This window comes from Cyprinodon tularosa, unplaced genomic scaffold (assembly GCF_016077235.1).
Source record: "Cyprinodon tularosa strain WSP-4 unplaced genomic scaffold, ASM1607723v1 ctg1729, whole genome shotgun sequence".
Classification (NCBI taxonomy): Eukaryota; Metazoa; Chordata; class Actinopteri; order Cyprinodontiformes; family Cyprinodontidae; genus Cyprinodon; species Cyprinodon tularosa.
The window spans coordinates 3866-25232 of record NW_024038558.1 but is presented as its reverse complement, the minus strand read 5'-3'; the positions used below and the strand labels follow the sequence as shown (position 1 = coordinate 25232).

At 35.0% G+C, this 21367-nt stretch overlaps 1 protein-coding gene and 1 long non-coding RNA gene across 3 annotated transcripts; one reads left to right on the top strand and one right to left on the bottom strand.

Moving 5' to 3' along the window:
- Positions 1-3261: 3261 nt before the first annotated feature.
- Positions 3262-21103, top strand: LOC119781226 (rho guanine nucleotide exchange factor 28-like). The gene is made up of 5 exons (XM_038281620.1): positions 3262-3508; positions 6221-6346; positions 6557-6674; positions 18800-19056; positions 21032-21103. Exons 1-5 carry the CDS (start codon positions 3278-3280, stop codon positions 21101-21103), a joined length of 804 nt encoding a protein of 267 aa, XP_038137548.1. The 5' UTR covers positions 3262-3277.
- On the bottom strand, positions 3893-5874 carry LOC119781225. 2 transcript variants are annotated; one of them, XR_005280509.1, is made up of 5 exons: positions 5791-5852; positions 5551-5702; positions 5094-5150; positions 4934-4987; positions 3893-4505 (listed from the first exon to the last, which is right to left on the bottom strand). It is a non-coding gene; the product is annotated as an uncharacterized LOC119781225 (long non-coding RNA). The 2 variants fall into 2 exon arrangements; XR_005280508.1 differs by having other exon boundaries at positions 5551-5874.
- Positions 21104-21367: the final 264 nt, after the last annotated feature.

The window sequence follows — 21367 nt, the reverse complement described above, 5'->3', positions numbered from 1 at the left end:
CACGCATGTATTACTGAACACAATCTGGATGTACCTTTTTTAACCTTTTTTGATATATGCTAAATGCAGTTCTGAGATCTGGGAGGCTGTTCTTTCGTCTATTGACTGACATTCAAAAAGAGCTCTATGGCGCACCGAGGCAGAAAGGTCCATAACGAAGAGTCAGAAAAGTGCGCATTCGAGCGTCCCTTATCCTCTGCGCTGCACTAATGCAAGCGCTTAGAAGAGAAATGTGTCTGTGTTACCTGTGCAAAGAAAGAAACACACGAAGAGGACTTCATGTGATGAGGAAGAGCTCAAATGTGTTCTTAGACGTGCTGTAGATAGGGCACTTTCATCTGTTTGGTCGTTCGCTCTCTGCGCACGGTTTCGTAGACTCGTCGATAACGCGCTTGTTTAGGATATTCCTATACACTCTGGTTATATGCTCTAAAAGAAGCATACTAAATGACTTCGTTTTCAGCGTAAATTATGGACGCCTTACCACTAGGGACACTTGTGAATACATTGGTCGTAGCAGTATGGTCGGAACGTTATTGTAATACCTCGTTTTTGTGAGACTTTTCTAGACCCTGTTTTGCTAGCCTCGGGCGTATGGACCTAATTATTGAAATCGTCGCAGGGACGCAAGGAGCTCCGATGCATCTCAGGATGCAATCGCGCGAGATATCTAAAAAGGTACTCCAGAGCATTGGTTGTTTCAGCAGGGGAGTGAGTCTAGAAAATTGCAAGTTCGCTAATCATGTTTGGGTGTACTATTCCTGATCATCTAAACTACGATGTATTCCCCTCAGCTGATCGACAGCAACATACTGCTTGCAGGGCAAGAAATGGATAGATTCAGCTCGGCTCACTGCTGCTCACTCACGTCAGAGCCGAGTGTTTCATCAGTATTGCTAGCCAGAGCAGCAATATAAGATGCTTCTCAATTTGGGCTTGTACAAGCTATCAGAAAATCGAAGCGAGGCAGACGCTGCTTTTTGTGTGCCCTCTGCGCGTTTGGTGTGACGCGTGTGCTAAGGAGGAGATGTCCCGTTCGACATCTCATTGCTGGGGCGGATGGAAAGGAAAGAAAGAGTAAGAGGACAGTGAAGACCCATTATACCCAATCACAGTCCCAGATGTGTAAAGATAAGGGAGATGCTAAGGGTACCAGATTGCAAAGGTTACACTAAAGCAAGTGCCAAAATGTTATGACTGATATGTAATAACGCGGTCTTCCCATAGCAAGCATAGCGGTGCAAATAGCTTTTCGTCGCCCAAATAATATAGAAAAGCAGGCAAAGAGGTTAGAAAGGCTGGCGACAAGAAATCAAACAACGCTGAAATTATCTCTGTCATAGTACAATGTGAAAAAATTTGTTCGTTTTTCTTCTCATTACTAACTTGCTCACTCTGGGCTGATATACGTTCACCCAGGCATTCTGTCATGCTGTGTTTCAGTCAGTAGTATGTAGCGAGAAAATGCTTGTCGCACTGTAAGCTGTTCTCCTAGTTTCGAACAGAGATGATGGACGCCGCAGCAGCTGCTGGGGGAGTTCGCAGAGGAATGCCAAAGAGTTTGAGCAGATCTCTTGGGTCTGTGTGTGGAGCTGCATGTAGTACCTGCCAAGCAGCGAAACAAGCGAGCTGTCAGAGACAACGGATGTCATCAACGGCTACATTAGCTACCAACCTCTCCTGGACACATCGGAGCACGCAGTCAGACCTTTAACATTGCTACGCATTAGACCACCACCTCACAATCGATTAATATGAAATGTTTTGTTTATAAGAGAATAAAGTCCCTCACAGCAGTTTCGCTTAGTCACTTAACGTCACTCATCAACAGCCAACAAGTGATTGTTACTTTGAAAGTGTAGTAGAATGTGAAGCTGACCTGAATATAACATCCAGAACAAATCTATGAATCTTATTGTTCGGTCAACTGAGTATACTTTCTATCATGTCTAAATTCCTGAATAAATTTTACGTACGCTCACTCTGAAAAATGTCTAATCTAGTTATCTGCGAAATATAGTGGAGTATGTTGTTCTTTACAATTGACGCAAGTAAGTGGAGACACTTTACCAGTGGAATAATGACCACTTTACATTTAAATAAGAAAAACAGACTCGATAGTAGACAGTCTCTATTTAATAGGCACCCTAATAAACGAGAGATAATACTACTAATTATCTTATTCTAGGAAATACAATGCTGTCATCCTACGACATTAGGCAACGACGCAACTATTTTCCTACAAGTCCCCTTCCTCTAGTACGAAGCGACCGTGCCCACTAACGCACCAATTGTCGTACGAAACGAGCATTACTCATCACACTCGCGAAAGCCGCGCAGTTGCCGCGGGTCTGTAACACGATCTTTTTTTATTCAGCCTTCAGAGTGGGAAGATTTCGAAGACGCCGTTTTCGCGTTTCCATTCCTTAGACACGCTCTAACCGACATATTTTTTTTTACACGCATGCGTTGCATAGGTCGCTTCTAAACACGCAAGCGCAGTACCAGTATCCCAAAACAATGCACGCAGGGCCCGTTGAGGCTTAATGCTACTTCATCCTGCTTTCGGGCTTACAACAGAATCTTCTTCTTCTGGAAATATCTCAGGAAGCTAAGACATGCAATCACGTCGCTCGACATCGCGCGTCGAGCACCTGATTTTGTCATATGAACACGAAAAATGGACCTCCGCAGGCGCAAACATGTATAAATATTAGTGCGCATGACCAACATTTCGTCGCCTTATTTTTGCTTTGGCAACACAGCGCCACCTTACAGGCCTGCGCCATAAATTTTTGCCAGTCAGGCGTTTTCATGCATTAGTCTGTGGGCGCTCACATTTATTTTACGTCTCCGTCTTTCCGCAAAAGTTTTTGAAAAATATCAGGTTTCGTGTTCGTTTTGCACTTCGTGTGGTCGGGGCTTAACTAAAGGGGGTGAACTCGCTCCAGCAATGTTTTTGCAGTGTAATGACTGTGTCTGTTGACTTAATGTTAAAGATTCTGAACTATTAAAATCTTTGCCTATGCTAGTAGCTTTTTATCTTTATCTCATCTAGCAGTGGTTAATTAACCAAATCTAGGAAATTCCTCTGATCATTAAGTTATCTTATTACGATGTCCACGCGAGGGGAAGCTGTTATCGCAGAGCTTGGATCAGAGTCATGCATTTTGGAACATCTCACATGGGATAAACTGCCTTTTGTGTATCTAGTTCGAATAAGAACAGTTGTTTTACTTTTTGCAGAGGCCTTGAGATGCAGACTGAGTTGCATTACATGCAAACGTTGTGCATCATGTCTGAAATATACAGCAAAGGCCTGCAGAAGGAGGTTCCTCTGGATCAGCACACAGTGGAAAGGATTTTTCCAGTATTGGATGATCTCCTAGACCTGCACGACCAGCTCCTCCAACGACTCTTTGCCCGAGAAAAGGAGAGCCAGCTGGAAGCGGGAGGGTCGGAGGGAAACTTCATCATCAACAGGATAGGAGACATTCTGGTCAGCCAGGTCAGGCGTGTTTGAGTTACACTGTAAACCCGAATAAGTTGAAAATACTCAAAATCTTTGTCGTAACCGATTACGTGAATGTTTTTAAGTAGAGGAAATAAATATTATGAGTTTGACTGAACTTAAAAAATATAACGTCAGTTTACTCAAAAGCTTTCTTTACATTACTTTAGTTTTTGTGTAATAGAAATAACTTTTATGAGTTTGACTAAACTTAAAAAATATACCTTCACTTTACTCAAATATATATATATATAAAATATTATAGTACTTTTGCTCACAATATACGTTTAATTTTATTTCCTAATGTCTAAAAACAGAAACAGACATCAAATCTCTTTTTTAGTTCACATTTTTTTATTTAAGTTTTAAAAAAACCTTTAATAAAACATTGGGAATAGTTTCGATAAACCAGTTTAGCCAGAAAAAAAAGGCTTAACAGTGATGCAGGTCACTGAAACGTTATTTAACAGAAAGACCATGGTAATTTTCAAAGAAAGCTTATCCGTCTTGTTACTAAAAAAAAAAGAAACACACAAATTAAACAACAAATTATAAAAGCTTTGAATAAAAAGACATTGCGACAGAATCAAAGCTAACACAACCAATAATTCAACTAAAATTAGTCACAAACAGTGCATCAATGGTGAGGTTTTTGAAAGGGCATATAACCATCTCGTGATTTCTTAAATGACATCTCAAGTGTCCAAATAATCTTGACTTAGAAAAAGGCTTCTTAAAGTCACACAAGGGACAGGTGAAACATAAATGTGGTCCTTGTGCTCCATCAGTTGCATCAAGTCTGCCTGTGCCAGTATGACAATGTGAAAGATGGGTTTTAACTGTATTAAATGACTGAAAAATGCAATTGCTGTAGAGGCACGGCAGTGGGCTGACTCTTGAATACTGACTGTGTTGCAAACGATAACGTGTAAATAACTTTGCCGAGGTATCCAGGGACGTAGAACATAGTTTGCATCTCCAGTCCATGTTCGGCCTGCAATTAAATAAAATATTTCTTTAATGAGTAAGTGTTTAGGTAAGCATAATAAAGTAGGTGCTGATCTAGAGGTTACAAATGAAATAAAAGTAATAACTATTATAACTCAAACCCAAGCAAATCCTCTGTAATAGTTTGGAGAATCCCCACTATTAATATTACCTTTTTACAACCCATTTAAAGTTTACAGCTGGACTCAATTATTTCACATCTATTAAATATCAACTTCAGTAAAAATAGTAGAGAATGAAAGACCTGTTTTACAAAAGGAACAGTTAATTAAATACTGACTAATGATGTAAAATACTCAAGACGTTAATAAGGCCAAACATGTTAATTCTGTTCAGTATAAATAGACTTACATTTGCTATTTTTAACGTAATTAATAATGCAGCTTTAAGAAATACATAAATATATAAAGATACCTTAGATATTGGGGGTGTTGCTCAATAATTGGTTTCCACCCTGGATGAAATGAGCTGATAAGAGAAATAGAAAATTTATTTAATTATTTCAATTTGTTAAACATTGTGATCCATGTTTACTTTTTAAGTAAAAAAACAAAAGTAAGAAAAATTGACTTACCAGATGAAATGCTTTCATCACGTCTGTGGGAATGAGGATATGGCCTACAGCAGCTCTCTGTGAAAAAGTTTCATGTTTAATTTACACATAATAACCTCTTATAAACTAAATTCAATGTACATATTTATATTTTTTGGCCATCATTCAAACTGGTTTATCTCCATTTTATTTGGTTAGATTTTTAAATATTCAACAAAGTTTAAGTGAGTTTTTGTTTAATTCATAAAGCTTAGTTTTTATTTAGTTTCAGTTGACTGAAATGATTTCTTAATTTTAGTTAAAAGGATTTAAATTGAGTTCAAATTATTTTTATTTTGTGAACTATAAAAATATACATATATGGGCAGACCTCCGTACGTGACAAGTTAACTTGTACAATAATATTCTTTCTCTTAATAACATAGCTGAATCTTTCAACAGACAATCAACAATTAAGAAACATTTACAGTCTACTCACCACAGAAGATCTCCGAGCATTAGGAGAAGCCCCAGACTCAGAACGATGCAGCTGACGAGTGGATGCTAGTGGTCTGTAGCAGGTGTACAGTAACACAGAGCTAACGTTGCTAGCTTGCGAAGGCGCCGAGTGCCCCAAACTCACTTTAACCGCTGTGGTCAAAAAACAAAATATAAACTATTCTTTTCTGTGCAATGGTTATACGTAAAACTGACGCACAGTTTTAATACTGTTTGTCACCTTTACTCGTCTGTCTCTGCCAAGTCCAGCCTCGAGAAGGCACCCGTTTTTTTTTTGTTTTTTTTTAAAAACGTGCCCAACATGACGTAAGCACGCAGCATTCTGCATTTACTTAAAATATTTCATTTAATGACAGCCATCAACTCAAAAGTATTAATCTAACTCAAATTAAAAGAACATTATTCAGTCAGAAAACTCATTAATTAATAGTTATTTTTACGGAAAACTTGATTTTGAGTTATCTACCCTTTATAACTTTAAGTTAGTAGTACTGTTTGGGTTTACAGTGTAGCTAAACATTTCAGTCATGTGGAAGACCTGATGGTCCACTGAATAGAATTAAAGGTTTCAGGCAGGGACTCCCTTTTTAAATTATCTATGCTGTCAGTATATGTTTTGCGTATTTATTTTTGTTGTATTTGACCCTCAGTTCTCGGAATCCAATGGGGACTGTATGAAAAAAGTTTATGGGAAATTCTGCAGCCGTCACAACGAAGCCATCAACGTCTACAAGGACCTCATGAACAAAAACAAAAACTTTAAAAACTTTATCAAGGTAAGGATCAGCCTTCTGCCTCACTGTTAGCACGTATCTGTTATGTAACACATGTTCCTTTTCCTGATTGGTGTCTTATCACATCTTTAGGCTGATGATGTGTTTAATTCGAGTTTGTCTGACAACTTAAAGCCTTCCTCTGTGAGCTTTGCCATTTGTTATGTGGGCATTCTCCTTTAAAGGTGCTTCTCGTTCTTTGTTTTCTCCCAGAAAATGAGAAGTAGCAGCACTGTGCGGAGGCTTGATATCCCAGATTGCATCCTGCTGGTGACCCAGAGGATTACAAAGTACCCTGTACTGATTCAGAGAATTCTGTTGCACACTAAAGGTGGGTTTAATGTCAGTCTCATCTGCCCTGCAGACACGACTCTGAGCTGCTGTGATGAGGAAAAATATTTGATTAGAAAGATCAGTCATGATCAAAGGATATTATTATTTCTGCTGTCAAATACTCAATGATGTATGAAATCCTATCAATTATTTCTGCAAAGCAATCGGGGTTTTTATAGTCAATGGTATCAGTCAATGAAATCAATCATTTTCTTGGCCGATATCCATTCCATGTTGCCCTGAGGTGCAACCAGCTGATTGATTCTGATATTTATTTCTAAAGACGTTTTAGCTAGGCGATGGGTAGCAGCCAAAACGTTGCAATTTCACATAATCCTGACGAGATCCGAAAACCCGTAGCAAAAACTAGCAAGCGGGTGATTATGCATGTTCACTAAGTAAATATTATGTAAATTAACTCTACACTTCTCGCTATAAATGTAATCAAAACCCATTTAAATGTAGAAACTGATTGAAATTATTGATTTTCCCACTAAAAGTTAGAGAAATCTCAGCCATGTTTATACCAAAACGTTTCAGTTTCACATTATCTTGAAAAATCTTTGCAAGAAACAAACAAGCAAGTGAATATGTACATTCCCTGAGTAAATATTCTGGCAACAAACTATACATTTCTCACTAGAAATGTAATCAAAACTCATTTTAATGCAAAAACAAGCTCAAGTCATTAATCTTTCCACAAAAAAATGAGCGAATGTCGGCCATATATATATATTTTTTTTCTTCTCCCAGCTGGAATCTTGAAAGTCACGTGACTAGGACGTAAAACAATAGAAAGCATATAGGCAGAAGAAACGTAACAGTACCACAAAAAAATGGCCATTAATGTACCTCCACTACGTTTTGCAGTGTGGACCAACGTAGTGGGGGTACATTTTCCCATGAGACTGGGTTGCTACACTGCAAAAAAGGTCTAGAAATAAGTACAATTTTAGCAAAATAAGATGATCTGCCAATGCAATGATTTTTATTAATATAACAAAATATTTAGATAGTAGGCAGTTGTTTTTCTTATTTTAAATGTAAATTGTCGTGTTCCATTGGCAAATTATCTCACTTACCTCCTCAATTCAAGAAAAAAATGCACCTATTTAAAGAAAAAATTGACTTATTTAGATTTACTTTTTTGCAGTGTAGATTTTCTCCTTTTACAACCAAAGACATTGCCGGCTTTTGTTAAGGTCAATAAGATTTGTTCTAAAATTGCAAAGTGGAAGAAAATAAGGCATGGATTTACATTTATTTTTCCAAGTAAATGAATAAAAACTGATGTGCATTAGTATGTAGTCTACTTTACTCTAGTACCTCTAATAGTAATAAAATATCCTTGGAGATGTCCCATTGGTGAATAGTGTCCATTGGGATGTGAACTAAACACAGCTTTAAGTGGAAGGATCTGTCAACATTGGGACCTTTAGCTGTAGGTCAGAACGTTTTGGCCTACTGCCACTGTGGGTTGGAAAAAGTGCTTTGTCTGTCACCTCAAAAATGTCATTACCGCACCATACTATGGGGGTGGAAGCATCATGATGTGGAGGTAGCGTTCTTTCAAAGCAGTGACAGGGAGGCAGCCAGAGACTAAAAAGATGGATGGTTTGATAGAGGGATGGTCTTAGAGTTAATTAAATGAACTTATTCTGCAAAGAAGAATGGGTGGGGGAGCTTCAGTGTCTGGACGTGCAAAGTTGCTTAAAAAAAACCAAAAGACTTCCTGCCAAAGCGTAGACACTGATGTGAAATACAAACACGCACCACACGTTATAAAACTCAGTTTGAGAAAGAAAACATTCCTCTTTCACTTCTCAATACCATCCATGTTTAATCATTTTTACAACTACAAATTTAAGAAGTGAGTCAAATCATTTTAAATACACCTTTCTGTGCAGTTAAATCTGCAGCTGTTGTTTGGGTACGGCTTCTCCCACTTCGAACCTCTAAGAAAAAAAGGCAAAACAAGAGATTTATCACATATTAAGTCGTAAAGTTAAATATTTTAGATCCTGCATATCAAAATTAAACAACACTAAAATAACCGGTTGGTATATGGTGAAACTGAATACACACTTTGGATATAAAAGAGGAAAATATGTCATGAGAGAAAAAAAAAAAGTCCAACTTAAAAAGAAAAAAAAGTATTCCAATTCAATTCAATTCAGTTTATTTATATAGCGCCAAATTCACAACACATGTCATCTCAAGGCACTTCACAGTTCAACCAGATCATACAGTCAAATTGATACAAAGTTTTCTATCTAAGGAAAACCAGTTGATTGCATCGACTCATTGACTCAAATACAATCCCTCACACTAAGCATGCTTGTAGCGACAGTGGAGAGGAAAAACTCCCTTTTAACAGGAAGAAACCTCCAGCAGAACCAGGCTCAGTGTGAGCGGCCATCTGCCGAGGCCGACTGGGTTCAAGGAGACGGAAGCAGAGACACAAAAGCAGCTGTAAAAGGCAGCCCCGTCCAGGAAACACACAGCCAGGCAGACGAGCTCCGAGCCAGCTCCCATGCCAGAGGACGAAGAGAGCACATCCACCCAGTCACAGCACAGCTGATGTTTCTTTCCAGGATGACGTCACAGCCAAACAGGAACAGACGAGGCAAAGCTACTCTGAGGAAAAGCAGATAGAGCAGAAGGTTAGAGATTGAACTAACAGATTCTGCAGAATAGGAGAACAGAGAGAGAATGAAGCAGATGATGAAATGGGGGTCCCTATGTCCTCCAGCAGTCTAAGCCTATAGCAGCATAACTATAGAGATAGCTCAGGATAACCTGAGCCACTCTAACTATAAGCTTTATCAAAAAGGAAAGTTTTAAGCCTAGCCTTAAAAGTAGACAGGGTGTCTGCCTCACGGACTAAAACTGGTAGTTGGTTCCACAGGAGAGGAGCCTGATAACTAAAAGATCTGCCTCCCATTCTACTTTTAGAAATTCTAGGAACCACTAGTAAACCTGCAGATTGAGAGCGAAGTGCTCTGTTAGGAACATAAGGAACAATCAGATCTCTGATATAAGATGGAGCTTGGCCATTTAAGGCTTTATATGTGAGAAGGAGGATTTTAAATTCTATTCTTGATTTAACAGGAAGCCAATGAAGAGAAGCCAGGATATGAGAGATGTGATCTCTCTTTTTAATTTTCATCAGAACTCTGGCTGCAGCATTTTGGATCAGCTGAAGACTTTTAACTACAGTTTGTGGACTTCCTGATAGTAAAGAATTACAATAGTCCAGCCTTGAAGTAACAAATGCATGGACTAGTTTCTCAGCATCACCCCTGGACAGGAGATTTCTAATTTTCCAGCTCTTGATTAGTAGGGCTTTGTTTTTCAAACTAGTTAGTTTATGTTAAAATAAAATCACTTCACCATCTCTAGTTGTTTAAGCCTCCAAACAAGGTGACAGACTACATAAGCAGATGGATAAAAGGATATTTAACCGTCTCATATGAAGGCTGGGATCAGATCAATAAACAACACTGGATGACCTCAAGCTCCACCATGTGGAGGGAGTTTAGCTGGAAGATACTTTTAGGTACTTTGAGAATCCAGCTCAGAAAAAGTATCTGAGCAACAAAGTCAGCTGTTATGCTCTGTGGAACAAATGAGGCAAATCCTCACCATATTTTCTGGAGCTGTCCAGTGCTTAAAGTCGTGGGGAAGTCATATTTAGATGTCAAATCATTCTGGCTTAAACATGTATATAAATGTACTCTTTATCAGACCATAGTGTCCCAAAGTTTAGAAAATTTCTATTTAAAATAAATCCTGTCTTAAAATCTGTTTTTTTTTTCACTATCTTATGCAGGTCAGTTAGTTATACGTCAGCCTGAACTACTAAATTCGGCCAATCATACATCAACGGTCATCTGAAGAGCCGCTTCCCTACGACTTTAAACTATTCTGAGAGCAAATAATTTATCATTTAAATAACAAATTCATGAAAAAGATCCCCTGTAAATGTGAAAACTTGTATCTCAGTGTTATTTTATTTGGACGTTGGACTCTGAATCAAAGGTCTTCAACAGGGGGTCCACGACCCCTAGGGGGTCCACGGAGGTACTGCATGGGGGTCGACAAAATTTTGTTGTTTTTTTTTTTTTTTTTTACTTTTTTTTTATATAGATATATATTCCCCCATGCAATTTTTCCACTAATTAAAATGTCTTTAAATACACATGAACATGAATTCAACATGAATTCATCATCATTTCATTCACACCTGTCCCATCAACGAGGAATACGAATCAGAAATACTTTAATTATCCAGGGCGAAATTACTTTGGTTACATTACTCCATCTGTAATAGTGACTATAGGACCAGTTTGATAGAACACAATTTCAAACAAAATATATAATTAGGGGGTCCTTGCTTCATCTCACCATCAGTTTGGGGGTCCTTAGCCTGGAAAACGTTGAAGACACCTGCTCTAAATGATAAAAAAAAACTGTTGTTAATGCTTCTTGTAGGAAGCAAAGCAAAAAAAAAACCACCCAAAAATGGTTAAAACCTGAAATACCTGCAGTGAATGAGTTCAAAATTGAACGCAAGATTTATATTCTGGAGACGGGGAATAAAATTTTTAAAAACCAAAAATTTTTTTTTAAAAAACCCTTTTGGGGTTTTTTTGGGCCCCAAAAAAATTTTTTTTTTTTTTTCCAAAAAGGGGTTTTTCCCGGGGGAATTTTGGAAAAAAAAAAATTTTTCCCGGGGAAAAATTTTTTTTTGGGGGGGGTTTTTTTAAAATTTCCAAAAAAAAGGAGGGAACCTTTTTTTTTCCCCCGGGAAAAATTTTTTTTTAAATTTTTAAAAAAAAGGGGGGAAAGTTTTTTTTGGGGTTTAAACATTTTTTAAAAATTTTTTTTTAAAAGGGAAAAAAAAAATTTTTTTTAAAAAAAAAAATTTTTAAAAAAAAAAAAATAAAAATTTTGGGGGAAAAAAAACCCCCCTTTTTGGGGAAAAATTTTAAAAGGCCTTTTTTTTAAAAACCCTTTTTTTTAAAAATTTTCCCTTTCCCCCCCCCCCCCCCCCCCCCCCCCCCCCTTTTTTTTCCCCCCCCCAAACCCCCCCCCCCCCCCCCCCCCCCCCCCCCCCCCCCCCCCCCCTTTTTAAAAAAAAAAAAAAAAAAAAAAATTTTTTTAAAAAATTTTTAAATTTTAAAAATTTTAAAAAAGGGGTTTTTTAAATTTTTTTTTTTTAATTAAAATTAATTAAATTTTAAAAAAAAAAAAAAATTTTTTGGGGAAAAAAATTTTTTTTTTTAAACCTTTTTTAAATTATTTTTTGGGGGAAAAAACTTTTTTTTAAAAAAAACCCCCCAAAAAAAAAATTTGGGGTTTTAAAATTTTTTTTTTTTTTTGGGCCCCCCAAAAGGAAATTTCCCCCCCAATTTTTTTAAATTTTTTTTGGGGCCCAAAAAAAAAAAAAAGGGAAAAATTTTAAAAAAAAAAATTTTTAAAAACGGGGGTTTCCCCCAAAAAAAGGGGTTTTTTTTGGGGGAAAGGGAAAATTCCCCATTTTTAAAATTTTTTTAAAAAAACGGAAAAAAGGGGGGGGAAAAAGGGTCTTCACCCAAAACCAGGGGGCCCCCCCTTTTTTTAAAAAAATTTAAACCCCTTTTTCCTTTTTTTTTTTAAAAAAAAAAAAAGGGGAAAAAATTTTTTAAAAAAAAAAATTTGGGCCCCGGGAAAAAAAGGGGGGAAATTAAAAAAAAATTTTTTGGCCCCCAAAATTTTAATTTTTTTTTTTCCCTTTTAAAAGGTTTTGGGGGGTTTTTTAAAAAATTTTTTTCCAAAAAAAAAATTTTTTTTTTTGGGGGCCCCTTTTTTAAGGTTTTTAAAAATTTTTTTTAAAAATTTTTTAAGGGTTTTTTTAAAAAAAATTTTTTAAAATTTTTTGGGGGGGCCCGGGGAAAAATTTATTTTTTTTTTTTTTTTTCCGGAAAAAAAAAATTTTTAAATTTTTTTTTTTTTTCCCCCCGGGGGGGGTTTTTTTGGGTTTTTTTTAAAAAAAAAAAAAAAAAATTTTTTTTTTTAAAAAAAAAACCCCTTTTTGGGGTTTTTTTCCCCAAAAATTTTTTTTTTTTTTTTTTAAAAAAAACCCAAAAAAAAAAAAATTTTTTTTTTTTTGGGGGAAAATTTTCCTTTTTTTTTTTAAAGGGGGGAAAAAGGTTTTTTTTTTAAAAAAAAATTTTTCCCAATTTTTTTTTTTAAAAAAGGGGTTTTTTTTTAAAACCCAAAATTTAAATTTCCTTTTTAAGGTTTTTTTAAACCCTTTTTTTTTTTTTTTTAATTGGAAATTTTTTTTTTAAAAATTTTTTTTTTTTTTAAAAATTTTTTTTTAAAAAATTTTTTTAAAAAAAATTTTTTGGGGGGTTTTTTTTTTTTTTTTTTCTTTTTTTTCCCAAAAGGGGGTTTTTGTTTTTTTTTTTAATTTCATTTTTGGGGTTTTTCCCCCAAAAAAAATTTTTTTGGGGGGGGTTTTTAAAAAAATTTTTTTTTTAAAAAATTTTTTTGGAAAATTTTAAAAAAAATTTGGGGGAAAAAATTTTTTTTTTTTTTTTTTGGGGGGCCCCCCTTTTTTTTTCCCCCCCTTAATTTTGGGGCCCCCTTTTTTTTTTTAAAAAAAAAATTTTTTTTAAATTTTTTTTTTTTTAAAAAAACCATTTTTTTTTCCCCCCTTACCCCCCAAAAATTTTTTTTTTTTCCCCCCAAAAAACCCAAAGATAAAAAAGGGGTTTTGGGTTCCCCCCCATTGGGGCGGAATGTTTTTTAAAGGAAAAAAAAAAAAACCCCCAACTTTTTTTTTTTTTCCCCTTTTAAAAAAAATTTTTTTTGGCGGGTTTTTAAAAAAAAAGGGTTTTTTAAAAATTTTCCCCCAAAAAAAAAAAAAAACCCAAAAAAAAAATTTTTGGGGAAAAAGGTTTTTTTTAAAAAAAAAAAATTTTTTTTTTTTTTTTTTTAAATTAAAACCCTTTTTTTAAAATTTCCCTTTTAAAACCCCTTTAAAAAAAAAAAAAAATTTTTTTTTTTAAAAAAAAAAAAATTTTTTTTTAAAATTTAAATTTTTTTTTTTTTTTAAAAAGGGGTTTTTTTTGGGGGGGGGTTTTTTTTTAAAATTTTAAAAGGGGGAAAAAAAAAAAAAAATTTTTTAAAAAAAAAATTTTTTAAAAAAATTTTTTTTTTTTTAAAAATTTTTTGGAACCCTTTTTTTAAAAATTTTTAAATTTTTTTTTTTTAAAAAGGGGGGGGCCCCCCTTTTTTTTGGGGGCCCCCGGGTTTAGCTTTTAAAATTTTTTTTTGTTTTTTTTTTTTTTTTTTGGTCAAAAAATTTTGGGGGGGAAAAAAAAAAAAATTTTTTTTTTTTTAAAAAATTTTTTTGGGGGTTTTAAAAAAATTTTTTTTGGGGGGGGTTTTTTTTTTAAAAAATTTTTTTTGGGGTTTTTTTGGGGGGGGGGAAATTTTTTTTTTTTTTTAAAAAAAAAAATTTTGGGAAAATTTTTAAATTTTTTTAAAAAAAAGGGCCCCTTTTTAAAAAATTTAAAAAAAAATTTTTTTCATTTAAAATTTTTTTTTTTTAAAACCCCAAATTTAAAAAAAATTTTTTTTAAAATCCCCTTTTTAAAAAACCCCTTTTGTTTTTTTTTCCCCCCTTTTTTTTTTTTTTTTTCCCCAAAAAAAACCCCAAAATTTGAAAAAAAAAAAAAAAAAAAATTTTAAAATTTTGGGAAAAAAAGGGGGGGTTTTTTTTAAAAAAAATTTTTAAAAAAAATTTTTTAATAAAAAAAAAAAAAAAAATTAAAAGGAAAAAATTTTTAAGTTTTAAAAAAATTTTTTTTTCAAAAAAATTGTTTTTTTTAAAAAAAATTTTTTTTTTTTTTTTTTGGGGGGGGGGGGCCAAAAAAAAAAAAAAATTTTAATTTTAAAAAGGGGAATCGGGGCCCCAAAAAATTTCCCCCGGGGGGTTTTTTTTTTTTGGGGGGGGGGTTTTTTTTGGGGGGGGAAAAAAAAATTTGAGAAAAATTTGGGGGAAACCCCAAAAAAGGGGAAAAATTCCCAAAATTTTTGGGGGAAACAAAAAAAAATTTTTTTGGGAAAATTTTGGCCCAAAAAAAAAATTTTTAAAAAAAGGTGAAAAAAAATTTTTTAAAAAAAATTTTAAAAAATTTTTTTTTTTTTTTTAAAAATTTTTTCCGGGGTTTTTTGGCCCCTTTTTAAAAAAAATTTTTTTAAAAAATTTTTTGGGGTTTAAAATTTAAAAAAAAATTAAAAAAAAAAAAAAAAAAATTTTTTAAAAAAAAATTTTTTAAAAAACCTTTTATTTTTTTTTTTTGGGGTTTTTTTTTTCAAAAAAAAAGCCCCTAAAAAAAAGGGTTTTTTTTTTTTTTTTTTTTTTTTTTTTAAAAAAACCCCTTTTTTTTAAAAAAAAAAAAAAAAGGGGGAAAAAAAAAATTTTTTAAAAAAAAGGGGGTTTTGGTTTTTTTTTTTTTTAAAAAAATTTAAAAAAAACCTTTTAGGGGGTTTTTAAAAAAAAATAAAAAAAAGGGAAAAAGGGGGTTTTTAATTTTTTAAAAAAAAAAAAAAAAAAAAAATTTTTTTTTTGGGGGGAAAAGGATTTGGGGGTTGGGGAAGGGAAAAATTTTTTTGGGTTTTTTAAGAAAAAATTAAAAAGGTTTTTTTTTTTTTTGGGCCCCTTTTTTTTGGGGGGAAATTTTTTTTTAAAAATTTTTTCTTTTTTCTCCTTTTTAAAAAAAAATTTTTTTTCCCCCAAATTTTGGGGGGGCCTTTTTTGGGTTTTTTTTTTTTAAAAATTGAAATTTTTTAAATTTTTAAAAAAAAAATTTTTTTAAAATTTTTTAAAAAAAAAATTGGGAAAATTTTTTTAAAAAAAAATTTAATTTTTTAAAAATTTAAGATCCCCTGTAAATGTGAAAACTTGTATCTCAGTGTAATTTTATTTGGACGTTAGACTCTAAATCAAAGGTCTTCAACAGGGGGTCCACGACCCCTAGGGGGTCCACAGAGGTACTGCATGGGGGTCGACAAAATTTTGTTGTTTTTTTTTTTTACTTTTTTTTTTTATACACTGTAAACCCAAACAGTACTACTAACTGAAAGTTATAAATGGTAGATAACTCAAATCAAGTTTTCCGTAAAAATAACTATTAATTAATAAGTTTTCTGACTGAATAATGTTCTTTTAATTTGAATTAGATTAATACTTTTGAGTCGATGGCTGTCATTCAATGAAATATTTTAAGTAAATGCGGAACGCTGCATGCTTACGTCATGTTGGGCACGTTCTTAAAAAAAAAAAAAAAAAAAAAACGGGTGCCTTCTCGAGGCTGGACTTGGCAGAGACAGACGAGTAAAGGTGACAAACAGTATTAAAACTGTGCGTCAGTTTTACGTATAACCATTGCACAGAAAAGAATAGTTTATATTTTGTTTTTTGACCACAGCGGTTAAAGTGAGTTTGGGGCACTCAGCGCCTTCGCAAGCTAGCAACCTTAGCTCTGTGTTACTGTACACCTGCTACAGACCACTAGCATCCACTCGTCAGCTGCATCGTTCTGAGTCTGGGGCTTCTCCTAATGCTCGGAGATCTTCTGTGGTGAGTATACTGTAAATGTTTCTTAATTGTTGATTGTCTGTTGAAAGATTCAGCTATGTTATTAAGAGAAAGAATATTATTGTACAAGTTAACTTGTCACGTACGGAGGTCTGCCCATATATGTATATTTTTATAGTTCACAAAATAAAAATAATTTGAACTCAATTTAAATCCTTTTAACTAAAATTAAGAAATCATTTCAGTTAACTGAAACTAAATAAAAACTAAGCTTTATGAATTAAACAAAAACTCACTTAAACTTTGTTGAATATTTAAATATCTAACCAAATAAAATGGAGATAAACCAGTTTGAATGATGGCCAAAAAATATAAATATGTACATTGAATTTAGTTTATAAGAGGTTATTATGTGTAAATTAAACATGAAACTTTTTCACAGAGAGCTGCTGTAGGCCATATCCTCATTCCCACAGACGTGATGAAAGCATTTCATCTGGTAAGTCAATTTTTCTTACTTTTGTTTTTTTACTTAAAAAGTAAACATGGATCACAATGTTTAACAAATTGAAATAATTAAATAAATTTTCTATTTCTCTTATCAGCTCATTTCATCCAGAGTGGAAACAAATTATTGAGCAACACCCCCAATATCTAAGGTATCCTTATATATTTATGTATTTCTTTAAGCTGCATTATTAATTACGTTAAAAATAGCAAATGTAAGTCTATTTATACTGAACAGAATTAACATGTTTGGCCTTATTAACATATTGAGTATTTTACATCATTAGTCAGTATTTAATTAACTGTTCCTTTTGTAAAACAGGTCTTTCATTCTCTACTATTTTTACTGAAGTTGATATTTAATAGATGTGAAATAATGAGTCCAGCTGTAAACTTTAAATGGGTTGTAAAAAGGTAATATTAATAGTGGGGATTCTCCAAACTATTACAGAGGATTTGCTTGGATTTGAGTTATAATAGTTATTACTTTTATTTCATTTGTAACCTCTAGATCAGCACCTACTTTATTATGCTTACCTAAACACTTACTCATTAAAGAAATATTTTATTTAATTGCAGGCCGAACATGGACTGGAGATGCAAACTATGTTCTACGTCCCTGGATACCTGGGCAAAGTTATTTACACGTTATCGTCTGCAACACAGTCAGTATTCAAGAGTCAGCCCACTGCCGTGCCTCTACAGCAATTGCATTTTTCAGTCATTTAATACAGTTAAAACCCATCTTTCACATTGTCATACTGGCACAGGCAGACTTGATGCAACTGATGGAGCACAAGGATCACATTTATGTTTCACCTGTCCCTTGTGTGACTTTAAGAAGCCTTTTTCTAAGTCAAGATTATTTGGACACTTGAGATGTAATTTAAGAAATCACGAGATGGTTATATGCCCTTTCAAAAACATCACCATTGATGCACTGTTTGTGACTAATTTTAGTTGAATAATTGGTTGTGTTAGCTTTGATTCTGTCGCAATGTCTTTTTATTCAAAGCTTTTATAATTTGTTGTTTAATTTATGTTTCTTTTTTTATTTTTTTAGTAACAAGACGGATGAGCTTTCTTTTAAAATTACCATGGTCTTTCTGTTAAATAACGTTTCAGTGACCTGCATCACTGTTAAGCCTTTTTTTTCTGGCTAAACTGGTTTATCGAAACTATTCCCAATGTTTTATTAAAGTTTTTTTTAAAACTTAAATAAAAAAACGTGAACTAAAAAAGAGATTTGATGTCTGTTTCTGTTTTCAGACATTAGGAAATAAAATTAAACGTATATTGTGAGCAAAAGTACTTTAATATTTTATATATCTATATATATTTGAGTAAAGTGAAGGTATATTTTTTAAGTTTAGTCAAACTCATAAAAGTTATTTCTATTACACAAAAACTAAAGTAATGTAAAGAAAGCTTTTGAGTAAACTGAAGTTATATTTTTTAAGTTCAGTCAAACTCATAATATTTATTTCCTCTACTTAAAAACATTCACGTAATCGGTTACGACAAAGATTTTGAGTATTTTCAACTTATTCGGGTTTACAGTGTGGAATAGGACCATTTACATTTTAAATAAGAAAAAACAATTACAGTCTCTTATTTAAAGGGAATAATATCTAATTATCTTATTTTAAGGGAAAAATGCTCATTCCATTGGCAGATCAACTTATTTTCCTACTTAAATTAAGGGTGAATACACTTATTTTAAGACATGTGTACTGATTTGCAGAATGTTTTTGCAGTGTAATGACTGTTTGTTGACTAAATGTTAAAGATTTCTGAACTATTAACATTGCCTGATGCTTTAGCTTTTTATCTTTATCTCAATCTAGCAGTGGTTAACCAAATCTAGGAAATTCCTCCCTGATCATTAAGTATTATATTACGATGAACACTGAGGGAAGCTGTTTGCAGAGCTCTGGATCAGAAGACATGCATCTTTGGATCCACATGGAAACTGCCTTTTTGTGTCTTTGAATAAGAAGAGTTTGTTTTACTTTTTGCAGAGCTGATGCAGACTGAGTTGCATTACATGCAAACGTTGTGCATCATGTCTGAAATATACAGCAAAGGCCTGCAGAAGGAGGTTCCTCTGGATCAGCACACAGTGGAAAGGATTTTTCCAGTATTGGATGATCTCCTAGACCTGCACGACCAGCTCCTCCAACGACTCTTTGCCCGAGAAAAGGAGAGCCAGCTGGAAGCGGGAGGGTCGGAGGGAAACTTCATCATCAAGAGGATAGGAGACATTCTGGTCAGCCAGGTCAGGCGTGTTTGAGTTAGCTAAACATTTCAGTCATGTGGAAGACCTGATGGTCCACTGAATAGAATTAAAGGTTTCAGGCAGGGACTCCCTTTTTAAATTACCGTATTTTCACGACTATAAGGCGCACTTAAACGTCTTTTTTTTCCCTCAAAATGTGCGGTGCGCCCTATGGTGCGGTGCGCCTTATGTGTGTTGTAACTGCGACTTTTGAGACCACCTCATTGAGGAGATGATGAAAGAGTGGCTGAATGTAAGGAGACCAGGTGTTTTTTTTCCACCCCTCACCATCGCTGTTAATATGTAACTCCATGCGTGCCCATCTCACAGCTGATGTGAAAAACAAATTAACGCTGCTCGACATCGGTGTGAACCGGACCCAGCAGGTGCAGCAGAAGCAGCGAGTTTACATGCAAAGTCAATGGTTGACGCGCGTATAGGTGCAGCAAAAGGTCCCGCAGCGCATTTTGGTGCAGCACGTCGGGAGCGTTTAAGCATCTGAAGCACCGCCAACGCGCTGCTGCTGCTCAGATGGAAAATTTGAAGTTTTGCTGCTGGACGCGCCGCATCAACCAATCAGAGAAGCTGATCTGGGAGCTGACAGCGAGACAGACAGCGCTCTGATGACATATGATATTAGATGAAAAAGGCTGGATGGATGCGTGGCTGAGGCAGGTGTATGTGAGAAGACTAGGTGGTTTTTTCCACGCATCACCATCGCTGCGTGCCCATCTCACAGCCGATGTGAAAAAAAGATGAATCAAATGAACGCTGTGCTCGCCGTTATCCCGGGGGTCTGACAAAGGAGCTTCAACCGCTCGACATCGGTGTGAAGCGGCCGTTATAAGTAAGGCTGCGAGCGGCGTGGGAGCGATGGATGACCGACGGAGACCACAGTTTCAGGATAAGAAGGCAGCGCCGGGCAGATTACGCCACCGTTTGCGGATGGATTGTAGATGCTTGGACTAACGTGTCTGCTGGCTCTGTTGTTCAAGCTTTTGCAAAAGCCGGCATTATTTCTGAGGAGCCGCGCTGCACGGAAAGTGACTCTGACAGCGCAGAAGGGGAAACTGGCATGTCTGATTTAGCGCAGCTGTTTTATTCAGAAACAGAGGATGTTGACTTTGATGGGTTTGATTAATACTTTGTAATAAATACATGAATAAAGCACAATCATACTCAGTTTTGCTCCCGCTGTATTTTTCTCCCTGAAAACTTAATTCAACAGCAGCCCCGGCGCGTCTCCTCCTCTTCATCGCGGCGGCTGGCAGGTGTTTTTTCATCTAAATAATCTAAATCTTGCAGCTATATTTGCTGTGATCAGTGGGAATAAAGTAGTTTTAATATGTTTTAAGTGAGAAAGTCCACCTGAAAACTTCATAATTGCAGTCAGTTCATCCAGATTATCTATTTCTGTCGGAGGCGCTCAGACCCCCACATACCAGCGGTGCACCGACAGTAGAAATCCTTTCATCAGCAGCCTCTAGGCTGGGCAGCCTGGGGTTCACCGCGGCTGCTGGCAGGTGTTTTTCATCTAAATAATTTTAGCTGCAGGCACCAGGATACCGGCAATAAAAGCGAACATATTCCGTCAGCAGGTTTCAGGATTTTAAGTTAATTTAGGAGTGATCACAGCTCTGTGTCATCTGCGATGTTGGTCTGTCTCACGGCCAGCTGCCAGGTTTGATTAATACTTTGTAATAAATACATGAATAAAGCACAGTCATACTCAGTTTTGCCCCCGCTGTATTTTTAAATACGCAGTAGAGGTATTTAAAGGTAGTAGAGGACTTGTACCTATATAAAAAACGCGCCCTATAGTCCGGTGCGCCTTATGTGTGTGTTAAATACAGAAATGGGACACATAACTGAGAGTGCGCCTTTTAGTCCGGTGAGCCTTATGGTCGTGAAAATACGGTATCTATGCTGTCAGTATATGTTTTGCGTATTTATTTTTGTTGTATTTGACCCTCAGTTCTCGGAATCCAATGGGGACTGTATGAAAAAAGTTTATGGGAAATTCTGCAGCCGTCACAACGAGAAGTAGCAGCACTGTGCGGAGGCTTGATATCCCAGATTGCATCCTGCTGGTGACCCAGAGGATTACAAAGTACCCTGTACTGATTCAGAGAATTCTGTTGCACACTAAAGGTGGGTTTAATGTCAGTCTCATCTGCCCTGCAGACACGACTCTGAGCTGCTGTGATGAGGAAAAATATTTGATTAGAAAGATCAGTCATGATCAAAGGATATTATTATTTCTGCTGTCAAATACTCAATGATGTATGAAATCCTATCAATTATTTCTGCA